Below are 15,251 nucleotides of genomic sequence, written 5' to 3'. Positions count from 1 at the left end.
GATGAGCTGTATTTCAGGTACAGGGAGAGTACATGTTCATTCAGTTCAGTTGCATTCTAAATTTAGACAACTGGTGTGGTCCTTGTTCACATAAAGTGTATCCCAGGTGTAGATGTTGTCCAGGTTAAGGTGTGGTCTAGGTTTAGTGCAGGTGTAGACACACAAGTGTAGTTCAGGTTCAGTCCCGGTTTAGTCTGGTTCAGTCCAGGTTCAATCTAAATTTTGTTCAGATTAAGTACAGGTTCATTCAGGTTCATTGTGGGTTTAGTTCAGTTTCAGTCGGGGTTTAGCTCAAATTTGGTCTAGGTTTAATCCATCTTTAGTTTAGTTTAGTCTATGTTCAGTCTGGGTTCAGTCTTGGTTCAGTTAAGATTTTATTCACGTTCAGATCTTTTTAGACGACAAGTTTAGAGTTGAGTTGAGTTGAGTTGAGTTCATCCAGGTTCAGTCTGGGCAGGCCAGGTTAAATTCAGTTCTAATACAAGTCGAGTTGAGTTGAGTCCATGTTTAGTCCTGAGGCCTGTACTACGAAGCAAGATTAACAACGGAACATTCAATGTTACAAAGCTGCCTCACTCCTGATTGTGCTTTGTCGCTGCAGTAACTTATGTTCCATGATCCTGGTCCAGAGCAGCATTTGTTGGCACTTAGTCAGACAGAAACCTTAAGCACTGACTCTTAATCAATCACCAGCGATACCATTCCTGCAGCATCCGCTTGACATATCTGTAGGGGGTCTCCCCATATAAGGCGGGGTGAGGATATTTAGATTGCGGCAAAGTCCTTGATTTCCCCAAGCATTTTCTTAACCTACGCTTCAAGATTCTCAGCAGAAGGCAGACAGTATTTATGTACGCTTCTTACTTGCTCCGCCATGTGTTTCATACTGCAGGGATTGCAACTGAAACAATAATGATGACAATAATGCTTGATACATGATACAGTAATGACACTATAACTCGTATATTGCGTATGAAGTCAAATCAAATTCAGCTTTATCCAAAGTGCATTTGGCATAGTATACTTTACATAGAATCATACAAAAAATAAGGCAATACACACAGTACAAGCTCTTCTGACGTGAATTACGTATATCTGCACGTGACTATTCCACCTTGTTCCTCTATACTGGTCTTTGCAGACACTTTCCCTTTTATGAGACCATGCACGCCTCTGCATTAAGAAGGACGTCATTAACTAAGTGTGTTCATTAAGAGTATTGCGATATCGATTAACCATGATTGCAGAGTTTTGATTTTGTTAAGCCAGCCTACACAAACAAGGCAGCGGTCTGTTGAACTTTCTTAGATTAGATCAGATTAGATTAGATTCAACTTTATTGTCATTGCATGTCACAGGTACAAGCAACGAAATGCAGATAGCCTCTAACGAGATGTGTATAAGCGATAATTTAAAATACTATGTTACATTGATTAAATATATGATACACAGGGGTATTTGCAGTAGAGAGTTTAGACAGTAGTGCAATGGTATTGCAAAGAATGGTATACAGTGGTGCAAAGAATGATTTTACAGTATTTGCAGCAAGTAGTAGTAGTAGTAGTAGTAGTAGTAGTACAGGTTTCAGGCTCAGTGCGGGTAGTCCAGGTTTAGTCTGTGTTGAAGTAAAGGGTCAGATCAGGTTCAGTTCATATAAATATTTGGTCAGGGTCCAGGTGTGGTGCTGCCTTCTGAGTGCTGTTGCAGATTTCATTTTATTCATGATCTTCTGTTTTGTTTAAATGATTTGGAAATGGACCCCTGAAGTCTCACTGTTGAATTAAACAACTGAAAAATCTGTTCTGTTGTCTTTCTTTGAAGAACGCCAGCATTTCCATTATGAATAGCACATAAACTCGGGTGCAGTCCAGGTAAAGACCAGGTACAGTTTAAGTCAATGTCTAGTATTGAGGGATTTTCCATTAACAGCGCCCTCTGACGGACAATTTCGGAATTAAACGTTTGTGTAAAGTTAGAGTCATCCAGTGCAGCAAGTGGCGCTCTGCTTGTCTGAGAGGCAGCAACGGAGGAAGCAGCGAAGAGGCGCCCGAGCTGAGAGCAGGTTAAATTTTTTAGTCTTCAAGTTTGTAATTTTTGTCATCAGAATGCTTATTTATGATACTTGTTTGCCTTTAGCGCTGTCAGCTCCTGCATTAGCCACTGTTGCTAAGTGCTCACGGCAATCGTGATCCGCCATCTTCTAACTTGAACGTAAATAGTTATACGTGCAACGATTCCATTATCGGACACACCCTCGACTGATGGAGCTTCACTCCAGCTGTGTGTTCGACAAACACTCGGCCTGGACTCTGTGTTTGTCCGTTCACACGTTATTATCAGTGATTTGGCCCACAAACAGAATGAAACAGTTGTGATATCGGCTGAACGCCTTTGTTCTTGACCAATATTTCCTTCTGTTGAATTGTTTCTTATGTGAAAATCGGCATAAAAAGAAGTAATTAAAATCAAAATTTAAAGTCAATGACGTGCCTCCTCAGCACAGAGTGGCGATGAGAGACAAGATACCTTCTGTTATGGGGAGATGTTTGATCAATTCAATACATCCCCAATTAATAAGATCATTTTACAACATTCAAACGTTTCCCTGTCGATTCAGCCAGACACCTGACTGGCAACTGGTTATGTTAAAGTCATAGTCGTCATTCTGATGGAGTGGGTCTTTTTTTTGATCGGTTTTTGGACCAAATGAAGTAAAATCATGGCTGTAAAACAGACATTCACCCTCCTAAACTCCCAGACATTCAAACCTCACAGGCATGTTTACATTTTACACCGATTTAGAGGCGATAAGAATTGAAGAAATATTCACTTTTCAAGGCCAGAATATTGTCAACAGTTATCACCCCAGCTACTAGAAGAGGAGAAGCCGAGAGAGGACTCGTAGTTATTGCCGTAGGAATATACTGTGTGTGTATATATATGACTCGAATAGGAATAGGACTCGTAGGAATATATTGATCAGCGCGTCACAATTCTGTACAATCAAGGACCAATGCAGTCCGAGATTTACACTTTGTTGCAGTAAATACATCATCCAAGAAGACGTTTCCTACAGAAAAATGTTCCCTTATGTTCCCTAAAACGGCGTGATTTTTCTTGAGATGTGGAGAACGACCACATTTGTCAGCTGAAAACGTCCTTGGTTTCCGTAAAAAGTTGTTTTTCACATGACTCATTGTAGCATTGCACAAGTCAAGCGGGTTGTTTCTAGTTTCTTTATTGTCATTAATTTTGATACTTGATCTCTATGAAATGACACCTGTCCACTTCCCGTTGTGTTGCGTCAGAAAGGCCCTCATTACCACGGACAGGCTGATGTCACCATGGCGGACTCAGCCAATCAAATGTCTGCTAATGAAGGACTTATTAAGCCTGTCAGACTCAGACCCCAGCGCCGAATTGCCACTGCTGCCGTATGGCGTGGCCAGAGTTGGAAAAGACTCGGCCCTGCGGAGAAGAGGCGTGGTCAGAAGGAAAAGAGGCGGGACCAGGAGGAGAGGAAGGAAGGCGTGACAGTGAAGCGGATCTGGGGTGGTGGAAAGCGGCGTTGGGATAAGAAACATTACTGCGTGTTCTGTCGGCGGCCACAGGTGAAGATCGCTCGACACCTGCTGAGGAAACATACAGACAAGCCTGAGGTGGCCAAAGCCAGCGCGTTGCCGACAGGATCCAAACAGCGCCACCTGCTGCTGGAACAACTTCGCTGCAGAGGAAACTACTTACACAATATAGAGGTCTGTCTGCCTGACTATCCTTCTCTCTGTCTCGCTTCCTGTCTCCTTTTCTTCTTGTCTCTCTCTCACTCTCTCCTCCCGTCTCTCTCTGAGTTGACCAGACCTGTCTTTGTCTTTTTCTCTCAACCTGTCTCTCTCTCAGGTGATCAGACAGGGCAGCGGGGAGATCGTAACGTGGCGTCAGCCTTCGGAGGAAGTTGATGCTAGGAACTATCTGCCCTGTCCGCTCTGCCTGGGCTTCTTCCTGCGTGCTGATCTCTGGAAACACCAGGCCTCCTGCCGCAGGAAGCTGGCTTCTGATCCTACCTCTGAACCATTAACGGACATGACCTCTGACCCCACAGTGGACACAGTCTGTGAGCCCACAGATGACAAGAGCTCAGATTCCACAAATTCTCCAGTTCCAGATTCTGACTTTTTAAAAGACACACCCACAACCAAGCAGCCGTTGACTTCTGAGAGTGGAACCGAACCGCCTGCAGCCTCTGACCCCGTGTCGCACCAGAATGTGGACTCCAAACGTGAGGCAGACCAGCCCAGGAAACGCTGCAGGGTTCAGGCTGCAGCGTCACGACTCCTCCCAATCTCCAGTGGGGCATCTGAGAGCTGTAGTGAGGTCCTGCACCGCATGAACCAAGACTATATATCACACCAGGTACCTGTCTGTTTGTCTGACTTCCTGTCTCCACCTTTTCACAGTGTATTCATGGATCTTGAAAAGCATTAAAACCAATTAAATTTATATAAAACTGGACTGCACCTGAGCTAAGCTTAGTTTTAGGGAGACAGTTAGCCATCCATCATGCAGCATCATTTAAGTCCATCTTTCCCTTTGCTCTGTGGATGATCAGAATGCATTTTCTTGATAACACATTATGTTTATGCTTGTGCTGTGTGTGCTGAGTCCCAACTGAGTCAGGGTGACGTCTACAACTCCAGGGTTGAATGAACTTGTGACAGAGCCTGACCACATACGTGTGACCTCATTATCGAGATTACATATTCCGATGGTGCAGACAGATGTTTACGCAATGTCTCCTTCCCTTGCTCTTCTCAGGTGAAGTCTGATTGGTTAATCTGTAAATATGGTAATAAGCTCATGGGAAACCAAGGTGGCTGTCAGAGACGTTATGACTATGTCAGTCAGAAGCTCAGGGAGCTGGGCAGGTTTCTCCTGGCTGCAAAGTCACTGGACCTGGATGTCCAGAATCTGCAGGACCTCCTGGCTCCAGCCAGACTCGGCCTTGCGCTGGCTGCCGCCAGGAAAGCATCCGGGTACCGCTGGCGCCACCCCCCGCTGGCCGTGAAGGCTACACTGAAGACAGTCTGTGAGATTGCCATTGAAGAAAGTCTGCAGGAGGGAGACTGGGAGGCTGCTGTTAAGACCACCGACTTCTATCACCTGCTGGATCAAGACTGGAAAACCCAGTGCTTCCCAACACCTGACACTGGCTCAGGTAACACTCCAACACCAGTAGCCTCTTGTTGCAATTAATTGATCAATTAGTGAATTAGATGAATGTTAAATAAGCTGATGAGTTGGGCATCTCATTGGCTATCAAAATCTCAGGTGACCTCAACATCAGCATAAACATCCATTCACACTAAAATAGTTAAAACTTAGAAATACTAATACTTCCTTCACGAGGGAGGTTTTCTCCTCTCCATGGAGACGGACAGATCTCACCTTCCTGTTGTTTATCTTAGCTGCTACTGCGGTTGGAGCAAGGCAGAAGAAACGACTGGTTGAACCAAGAGGCCAGAAGCAGCGTAAACTCCCAGATCTGGAGCAGCTCGACCCGAGACCTGAGGGTGAGTATCAAATCTGACCTATGACCCTGAAATCTGAGGTGTAATCCTGGAATCTGAGCCATCACCAGTCATCGCTGACTTTACTGGTCTTCACAGATCCTTCAAAGAGCAGCAGCAGACCAGCAAGTTGCATGGCAACACCAGAGTCCAGACTGCAGCCTCCAGTCATAGGTAGGATCTTGTTGCCCTCCGTGTGGGCTTCTGTCGCTCATTGGGTCCCACAGATGCACAGTAGCAGTTTAATGGTCCCAATAAAAATCTGTTACAGTTCAGGACACCACCCATGGTCTGCCACATAGTTTGAGCACGTTTCACTCATTTGGACCTGCATTTTTCTGTCTTTCAGTTCCTGTTATGACCAGGAAAGTCCGGCGTCGGCCATGGTCATCTGCAGAGAAAGAGGCGGTCTGGAGACAGCTAGGAGTCCATGTGCTCTTTCAGTCAGTACCAGGAAAGGAGGTCTGTCAGCGATGTCTGGACCTGGAACCTGTCCTTAAAGGACGACACTGGAAGGACATTAAGAATCAGGTCCACAACCAGATCCAAAGCCAAAAGAAGCAGATGGACCTCCAAGAAATCCAGGGACATCAAGACCAGAGCCAGAAGAAGCAGCCAGGACAGCAGTACAATGCCCAAATGGAGGACCAGGATCACATTCAGAACCAGAAGAAACAGCAGTACCATTCCCAGATGGACCACCAGGACCAGGACCATGTCCATATCCAAAAGAAACGGCACCATCAGGCTCAACTGGACCACCAGGACCAGGAGCACAACCTAAATTACAAGAAACCGCACTATCAAGCTCAGGTAGACCACCGGGATGAGGTCCATAAAAAACAGGTCTACCCAACTGACCATCATAGCAAGGGACTGCAGACCGCTCTAGACCGGGACATTTCCAGACTCACACCTTATGTCCCTGATGAACTACATGGAGCTCCTGCACAGACTCTGCTGGACCAAGACCCCACCATCTATCCATACCCGGCCCCACACTGGGCACTGGGGCTCCACATGCACCAGCTTCTGTCTCGGCAGACAGCTTGGACAGAAGAATCCATGTCCCAAAACTACACAGTCAGCAGACAGCCCCCAGGAGGACCAACGTCGGATCCACATCCTGGACATGTCCTCTTCTGATGGGACACTTTTACTTTTAGATACATGTCCTCTGTGATGCCCCATGGTAGATTTAAGCATTCTGTGTCCATGGAGACATTTCCTGTGGTGGAATAAGACGTCTTTAAAAAGTCACACTTTTTATTGTCACATTTTCAATATTGCTGCTGAGTTTGTTTTATCAGGTTAATGTTGACAACGTATCCACATCTGCCCCCTGCAGGTTTCCAGGGTTTTTTCTACTACAGCACAAAGACAAATGTTATGACATATCGGGTGGATTTCCAAGTAGAACTGTGTAATGCTTCAATGACCATTACACCTTGTAAAATCTCTCGCCGCCCTGCATGTATATCTCCACAATGTTCTTTTCAAGTTATGGGGCGATGTCGCACAATAAAGAACCTGGAAGTTACTTTAGGATAGAGATCCATGAAAACACACAGAGGTTTCAGGGTCAAAGGTTATATGTGAACATATTTATAGCTAACTAAGTTTAAAGTTACGTGTTATCCGTCAAGGAGCTTTTAGAGGCGTTAACACGTGTTCATGGATCCATAAGGGTCCATTCAACGTCCTACAAACCTTTAAGGGAACCACAAACATCTACGCAATGATACAACTTACAGAGAAACAACCACCCCACTCTCCTCACCTGGACAAGCTGTGTATCTGTCTATGCTATGTGTCTTGCTCAACAACACTTCATCAGGATCGTTTGGAGGAGCACGGAATCAAACCAAAAACCTTCCAATCCCTAGATGACCTACACAGAAATGACTGCATTTGCGAACTACTGTATGGGTGCAGTACTGTTTGAAGTAATACAAAAATTGTAGGCATTGTGTACATTTTAAATAAAATATTGGGATTAAGTGTTGAAGCTTCCTTGGGTTCGTTTTCATTCAGGCCATTGAAACACACTCGCGCGCGCGCACGCACACACACACACACACAATGAGAGAGAGAGAGAGACTCACTGAGACAGAAATAAACAATCAGACATCCATCCTCAAATATAGACACACACACATGTACACTGTGGGCGGGGACGTTGACTGGCTTGATGACGATGTGTGATGGTGCATGTAACTGGTTTGGGAGGGGGAGGTGAGGCTCGCGCTCCGCTTTACCGCAGTGACAGTCTCCCTGGTATCCTCTCTCTCTCTTTCTCTCTCTCTCTCTCTCTCTCTCTCTCTCTCTCTCTCTCTCTCTCAGGCCCCATCATTTCCATCGTCTATCGATCCACTGGTGAGCTGTACCGGTCCCGGTAGCCGCGGGAGGCATCACGGCCACGCGTCTGAGTGAGTGAGACAGATCCGTCCATCATGTCCGGCAAAGAGGAGGACCGGAAAGGTTCGGGCGAGTGGCGGGAATTCTTCTGGAACCCGCGAACCCACGAGATGCTGGGCCGAACCGCCACGAGCTGGGGTCAGTTCCTCTGTGTGTGTGTGTGTGTGTGTGTGTGTGTGTGTGTGTGTGTGGCGTTTATTTCTCTGCACCACTCTCTCAGTGATGCTGGTTTGTCCTCGGTCAGACATGTCTTCTCTGAAGGTCACTCACGCACTCTCTCTCTCGCTCTCTCACTCTGTGTGTGTCACACTCTCTGGCTCGCTCTCTTGCTCGCTCCGTCTCTCTCTCCCTTTTTGTCTGTTTGTGTGTGTCTCTTTCTGTCTGTCTGTATGTGTCTCCCTCACCATGTCTCTCTCTGGCAACTTTGATGAACTAGAAAATCATTTGTCTGTGTGATAGAGAGCAGGAGGTGTCAAGTCTTCCAGTAACACACCAGTCCATTATTCCCCCCCCCCCCCCCCCCTGAGATTGGACAACAATGATGTCATTGGTCAGTTGTTATCATGTGATAATTCTGTGTCTGCTTTGCACAAACATGGCTGCACAGTTGTGATCTTAGGCATTGTATAAATGTATTTGTTATTTAAGTTTATAGATCAACAACCTCGTTTCCACCAACAACAAACAGCTTCAGTTCTGGTTCCCAAATATTGTTTTGAACTTTTTGGAGCGTTTCAACTAAAAAGCCTAAAAACGAATCGCCACCATTTTCCCTCCATCTCAGTTTGATCTCATATCAAGAAGCTCATCTTCGTCTGTATCATGTAGTCAAAGCTGATCAGGGGTCTGACCGGATCCACATGGGTATAAGATCTGAGACCTGATTCAATAGTGTGGGACCCAACCTGACTAAACTAAACAAACCACAAACCCAGAATATTATTTGGACTCTGGGTCTGAGGCTGCATGAGGCCCAGCCTGGTTCTTCTGGGTCTGAGGGTCTGTGAGCCTTTTTTTGGGGTCTGTTCTTCTTACATAACGACAGCCTGTGAGGATGTCATATTACCCATGGTGCATCAGGGCAGTAATGTTCTGGCCTTGACTGAGACTAAAGGACACAACCACACTCTGATATGCTCTAATACACACATACAAACACACACAGAGTGTATTGAAGCATAAAGTGAATGTCCCCAACATCAGGGCAGATGCTTTACACTGTGTGTGCCTGTGTGTCTGTGTGTCTGTGTGTGTGTGGAGAGGGGGTGGGGTGGTAATCTGGATTAGGTTGAGGGAAGTGGTTGATTGGACTGTAATCTGTCTATGACTGTCTACACATATAAGGGAAACTGCTGAACTGCTAGCCTAACTTAGCATAAAGACTGGAAACGGAGGGAAACTGTTAGCCTATCAGGAGGCGATGTGCTGTTTAGATGTGATCGTTTTAACCTTAAATCCTAATCATCTTTAAAAGACACTAATGAACTGAGCCACAGTTACATTTAAAGGAGACTGCTGCTTACAAATGCAAATCTAAATCTGTTGACCTCCAGGCTGATCAATCATGCTATGACTATGAAACATTCTGCCTCAGTAATATGTAATCAATAATCTACACTCTGTCTAATCAATTTCTATAATAAATAAATAAAAATAATAATAATAATGATAAGTGTGTGTGTGTGTGTGTGTGTGTGTGTGTGTGTGTGTGTGTGTGTGTGTGTGTGTGCCAGATTAGCCCCTCCCCCACTTTGATTCATACTGAATGTAGGTTATCCTCTGGAGGGGGAGGGGCACTCTTATGGTAGAGAGAGACAGGGAGAGAGAGAGAGTTAGCTTTGGAGAAAAGAGGATTATAAAATAATATTCAGGAGAGAGAGGATAGGGGGAGGAGGAGAGAGACTTTAGGGGGTAGAAGGAGAAGAATTGCGGGAGAAGGGAGAGGAGAAGAAGAGCGGAAAGTGGAACGAAGGGAGAAGAGGAGCAGAACATGAGAGGAAATAATAAGAAAAGGGGAGGAGGGAAAGAGATAAAGAAGAAAGTGGAGAGTTGGAGAAGGAACATTAGAGGAGGTGGAGAAGGAGAGATGATTGAAGAGGCGAGGCACAGAGAAAAAAGGGGGAGGAGTGGGCAGGAGAGGAGGAGGAAGAGTTTGGATGGCATTACAACTCTGTTTGCACAAAACCCCCAAACTGCTGAAATAAAACATAATGTCAATAAATAAATGAATAAAATAATTCTAACAAGTTTGAATAAGTTTACATATAGACTGTAAAGTGTGTGTGTGTGTGTGTGCAGGGCTCATCCTCCTCTTCTACCTGGTGTTCTATCTCTTCCTGGCGGGAATGTTTGTTCTAACCATGTACATCATGCTGCTGACGCTGGACGACTACAAGCCCACCTGGCAGGACCGCCTGACCACGCCGGGTATGACAAACAAACGCACCCCAAAACTGTCACCCTCTCTGCCTGTCTCACACTCTGCTTGTCTCACTCTCCCTGCTTGCCTCACTTTTTTTTATTTTATTCCAGGGATGATGATTCGTCCAAAAGGCGAACAGCTGGAAATCAGCTTCTCCATCTCTGACACTAAGAGTTGGGAGGGATTCGTCCAGAACCTCAATACCTTCCTCGCTCGTAAGACACGCGTGCTGTCTGTCTGACAACCTGTCTTTCTGACAACCTGATTATGTCTGCCTGCTCTCTCTGTCTCTCTCTCCTAATCTTATGGACAACCTCTCTCTCTAACAACCTGTATGTTTACCAATCTGCCTGACTACCTGTCTGCCTCTTTTTAAGTCTGTTTGTCTGTTCTCTCTCTCTCTGCCCCCCTGTCTGTCTCTCCGACCATCTGTCTGTCTTCTGTAGCCTACAACGACAGCTATCAGGCCCAGACCAATGATAATTGCACTCCAGATCAATACTTCCTGCAAGAAGACAGTGGAGAGGTAATCGTGTCTCTGTCTCTGTTTCTGTCTGTCTCTCTATCAGTTTTTGTCCCTCTGTCTCAATCTTTGTCTTCCTGCTGTCCTGTCTGTTTCTGAAGGTGAGACGTATCTCACTCTGCCTGTCTCACTCTCTGCCCACCTAACTCGCTACCCACCTCCTCTTCTCTTATCTGTGTAATTTTTTGCTGTCTCGTTCTCTCTGCCTGTCTCTCTTCTAACTCACTCCCTGTCTCCCCGTAGCTATCTGTCTCACTCTCTCTGTCTCTCCGAAGGTGAGGAATAATCCCAAGCGATCCTGTCAGTTCAATCGAACCATGCTGGAGGAATGTTCCGGAATCTCGGATCCTTTCTATGGTTACAGCACAGGACAGCCTTGCATCCTCATTAAACTTAACAGAGTATGTACACCTATGACCCTCTGCCTGTCTCACGCTCTACCTGTCGGAGTTTTCCATTGCTCTGCACTGGAAACTAAATAAAAGCTGTATATTTTTTTACATTCATGGCTTGTTTGATGTTCTCCTTGTAATGTATGTTCGACGTAAAACCCAACCTGTCTGTCTGTCTGTGTGACAAACCTAACTTGTCTCTCTCTCTCTCTCTCTCTCTCGCTCTCTCTCTCTCTCTCGCTCTCTCTCTCTCTCTCTCTCTCTCTCTTTCTCTCTCTCTCTCTCTCTCTCTCTCTCTTTCTCTCTCTCTCTAGGTGATCGGCCTCTTACCTGGGAAGGACGGCCAGTCTCCATACGTCACCTGTGGCGCCAAGGTCTGAGACTACCTCAACCTTCCTCTCCAGTCTAGCCTGTCTGTCTGTCTCTCTCTCTCTTGTCTGTCTGTCTCTTTGTCTCCTTGTGGTTTGAGTGTGTTTGTGTTTATGTCCGTTTTCATCTCTCCCCTCTGCATGTCCTCCTCAGCTATACAAAGTGGGGATAGATGAGTGGGTAAGAACATTAGAACACCTAACAGAATAGAAATAGTGGTAGAACTTTGCTTTGTAGATAGAGAACAGAAGACCAGGTGGTCCACAGTGTCCTCTTATGTAGACCAGGTGGTCCAGTCTCCTCTCATGTAGACCATAGAATAGAACAGAAGAAAGGTTCTCTGTACATGAGTCCAACCCTTTTTCCCTTTTTCATTAAATCATCAAAATAAAGTATATTATTTACTGCTGACTGATTTATTTCCAACCATAACTATTGTTGATGAATGGTGTGTGTGTTTGTGTGTGCAGAGGGAGGACAGTGAAGAGATTGGGAAGCTGACTTTCTTCCCACCTGAAGGAAGTTTCAACCTCATGTACTATCCATACTATGGCAAGAGGGCTCAGGTGACACACTGAACACACACACACACTGAACATGCACCAGGAAACCACTAGGATCAGTATTGACACCATGATAATGGTTACCGTAGTGATCTGTGTTAAATTCATCCCCTAAATGATGACTGTCCATGTCTTTACATCCAATGGATCCATGTTGCATCTGACTCTGTAAGTCATTGATCCATATCAGTGGGACCACTGGATCTGGTGGTGTGTAGCGAGTGTAGTTTTAGGAGCATTTCTCTTCTGCGTTTCAGGTGAACTACACCCAGCCACTGGTGGCCTTGAAGTTCCTGAACACCACTCTGAACACGGACATTAACGTGGAATGCAAAATCAACTCCAACTCTCTCGAATTGGGCAGCGAGAGGGACAAGTTCGCCGGACGCGTTTCCTTCAAACTACGAATCAGTGACCAATAGAACACACACACAGACACTTTTACACACATATACATTCCAACCCCTGTCCCCCAAAGCTGCAATAATCACAGCCAACACACACTCAGACATTAAAGCTGCACTAATTAAGGTGTAAATTGAAAGTGAGTGAAATGACCAGAGAGGGCGCTGCTGTGACATGTTTTTGAGTTTATCATGGGGCATATTCAACGCAGCTACGTGAATGTTAATCGCGCAAAAAATGTAGTTAGATGAATGGCAGCTAGAGGGCAGCATCGCAACAAACAACCTCTGATTGGTTTGTGCTTCCAGAGTTTGAATAGTAGGTATGTATGTATGTATGTACCGCCCCCCTCAGGTGTTTAAGCAATTTTACTTTTTCTAATTACATTCAAGAACAATGTGTAGCAGAAAAAGATTGGCAGCGTGATGTTGACGTTAGTGTCGGCTAGTTGGCTAGCTTGATACCCACTCCACCACTTGGTGTGCTGTTCAAACCTTGCACACTGTGGAGTGAAAGCATCGCCAGTGAGGTTTCAGTAATGATGCCATTTCGCTGTCAGCGACCTAGCTCGTGGCACATTAGGGACCCTATTGACACTGAAATGTTTTCTATGTTTTTGTTTATGATTATATTTTAAAACTTTACTCTGCTGCCACAAGGCAATGGTGTCCAAGATGGCATTGGTGCAGCTTTGATGTAAACACACTTTTAATGCAATGACTTCACAGATGCACACACACACACACACACACAGTCACTGCCACTGAAGATGGTCTCTGAATCATGGACAGGAGGAGTCACTTTAACTTTCCCCAAATCTGTTTACCTGTCTGTGTGTCTGTCTCTCTCACCTGTCTGACTCTCAGCGTGTCTCACTCTCAGCATATCACTCTGCATGAACTTTGCATTATGAAGCTCATCTCTACCTGCTGGTTAATGTGTTTGTTTTATTGTTGTCACATATTTATTTGTGTTAGCATTGTTTATAATGACTTTTAGTGTTTTAAGTTGCGTGTTTACACCAAGCTCGATTGGTTTGTGTAGGTGATGTATCAGCCACGACAAGACGTTTACAATCATCCAAAGCATTTGAAACCAGTTCGGATGACAAGCAGTGACTCAAGTTTTTAAACCAGCGGAATACAATCTTTTCAACAACCTAAACCAGAACCGGTATAACAACAGAACTAGGACAGATTATATCAGAACAGAAACCAGTTTAGAAACTGGAAACTGTTCTGTCTCTGAAGTGGTCGGTCTCACAGGTGGTCTGTCTCTGGTGCTCAGATGGTCTGTCCCTTAAGTGGTCTGTCTCAGGTGGTCTCTGATCTACTGGTGGACAGCCAATCAGCTGTCTAGATGCTGTGGGGGCAGGACAGGACAGATTGTGAAGTGTTAGCTAATTAATTAGTGAATAAGTTATTGAGTTACATTAGATGATACATTAGTTATTTAGCTCATCGGGTAGAATGTTTTCTGTAATGTTTGTGTGGATATTATTCTGTATATGTTTGCTTTTGTTTCAACATGGGGTAAACATGGGGTTAGCTCATCAGGTAGAACGTGTTCTGTAATGTTTGTGTGTAAAATATTCTGTTTATGTTTGCTTATGTTTCAACATGGGGTAAGCACAACCATTTCCATGACGACACCCCCGACCAAACACTCATACATTTATACACATTTTGTTTACATGTTACTCACTTGTTGTCCTACAAGGACACACCCGTGTCGCTGCCCTGCCAGGTGTTGCTGTCAGCCAATTGGCTCCCTTTAAAAAGCGACACTACTTCCTGTTTGTAGTCTCAACCTGCCAATGAGGTGCTCCTGTTGTATGATGTTATTTGCTCCTTATTTGTGATTGGTTGATTTACTTGCCTGAAGATTCCACATGTGAAATCACCATTAAATAAAAGATCTTATAACAATAAGATTGTGTGCCATTTCTTGTTAGTAGAGGGGCAGAGCTAAGGTAAATGATGGCTGGATGAAATGATGTGTGTTGGGCCTGTGTCTTAATGTGTTCTACTGTTTGATCAAAGGTTCCTTTTACGCCTCCAAAGAGCTTTGGTTCCTCCTGTAAGGGCTTCTGAACCTGTGGTAGGTGTGTGTTCTTGAGTCCCTGCAGTCCATGACACACACTGGCTGCTGATGGTCCGGACAGAGGGGCTTGGACTTCTCAGTGTGCAGGTTGCAAAGATGCTCAGATCTTGCTGAAGTTCTCTGACTCCAGGATAAAGGCCTCACACAGGTTCTTCAGCGCTAAATTACAGGGCGGCTCAGGCTTTGAAGATCTTCTCTTACAAACTAAACACTCATGAACTATACTGTTGATCCACCAGGTCGGTTCCCTCCAGTTTCTGTCCGACCTCAGTAGGAATTGTGAGTTTGGTTTGAAGATGAATCTTGCCGTCCGTCTCTTCGCGTGTTTGGACGTACAATTTAGGGAATGTATAAATGTGACATCATTGTTGTAATTGGTTAAGTTGATGACATCACTTTGTTAGTTTGATGTCATCATTATTGTTTATTTAAGTAGCTTTAGATTCAGACAGTTGCAAGTACGTTGGACTTTGTAATTTTGTGTTTTCCAAT

General features: G+C 45.0%; 2 protein-coding genes across 2 annotated transcripts; both read left to right on the top strand.

Annotated features, from left to right (window-relative positions):
* Window positions 1–1,977: 1,977 nt before the first annotated feature.
* On the top strand, window positions 1,978–7,572 carry LOC143002792 (uncharacterized). Its single transcript, XM_076153177.1, has 7 exons — window positions 1,978–2,062; window positions 3,313–3,755; window positions 3,898–4,410; window positions 4,813–5,212; window positions 5,463–5,567; window positions 5,664–5,738; window positions 5,914–7,572. The coding sequence occupies exons 2-7, from the start codon at window positions 3,345–3,347 to the stop codon at window positions 6,708–6,710; spliced, it is 2,301 nt and encodes a 766-aa protein (XP_076009292.1). The 5' UTR covers window positions 1,978–2,062; window positions 3,313–3,344; the 3' UTR covers window positions 6,711–7,572.
* Window positions 7,573–8,017: 445 nt separating this feature from the next.
* atp1b2a (ATPase Na+/K+ transporting subunit beta 2a) lies at window positions 8,018–12,673 on the top strand. The gene is made up of 9 exons (XM_076158558.1): window positions 8,018–8,120; window positions 10,281–10,409; window positions 10,515–10,619; window positions 10,851–10,930; window positions 11,203–11,328; window positions 11,634–11,693; window positions 11,842–11,868; window positions 12,159–12,254; window positions 12,509–12,673. The coding sequence occupies exons 1-9, from the start codon at window positions 8,018–8,020 to the stop codon at window positions 12,671–12,673; spliced, it is 891 nt and encodes a 296-aa protein (XP_076014673.1).
* Window positions 12,674–15,251: the final 2,578 nt, after the last annotated feature.

The sequence above is a fragment of the Genypterus blacodes genome, unplaced genomic scaffold (genome assembly GCF_046128005.1).
Source record: "Genypterus blacodes isolate CSIRO-AG114 ecotype Tasmania unplaced genomic scaffold, CSIRO-AGI_Gbla_v1 ptg000002l_1, whole genome shotgun sequence".
NCBI lineage: Eukaryota > Metazoa > Chordata > Actinopteri > Ophidiiformes > Ophidiidae > Genypterus > Genypterus blacodes.
Note: the sequence above shows the minus strand (reverse complement) of the source record. Positions and strands in the feature narration are given on the sequence as shown.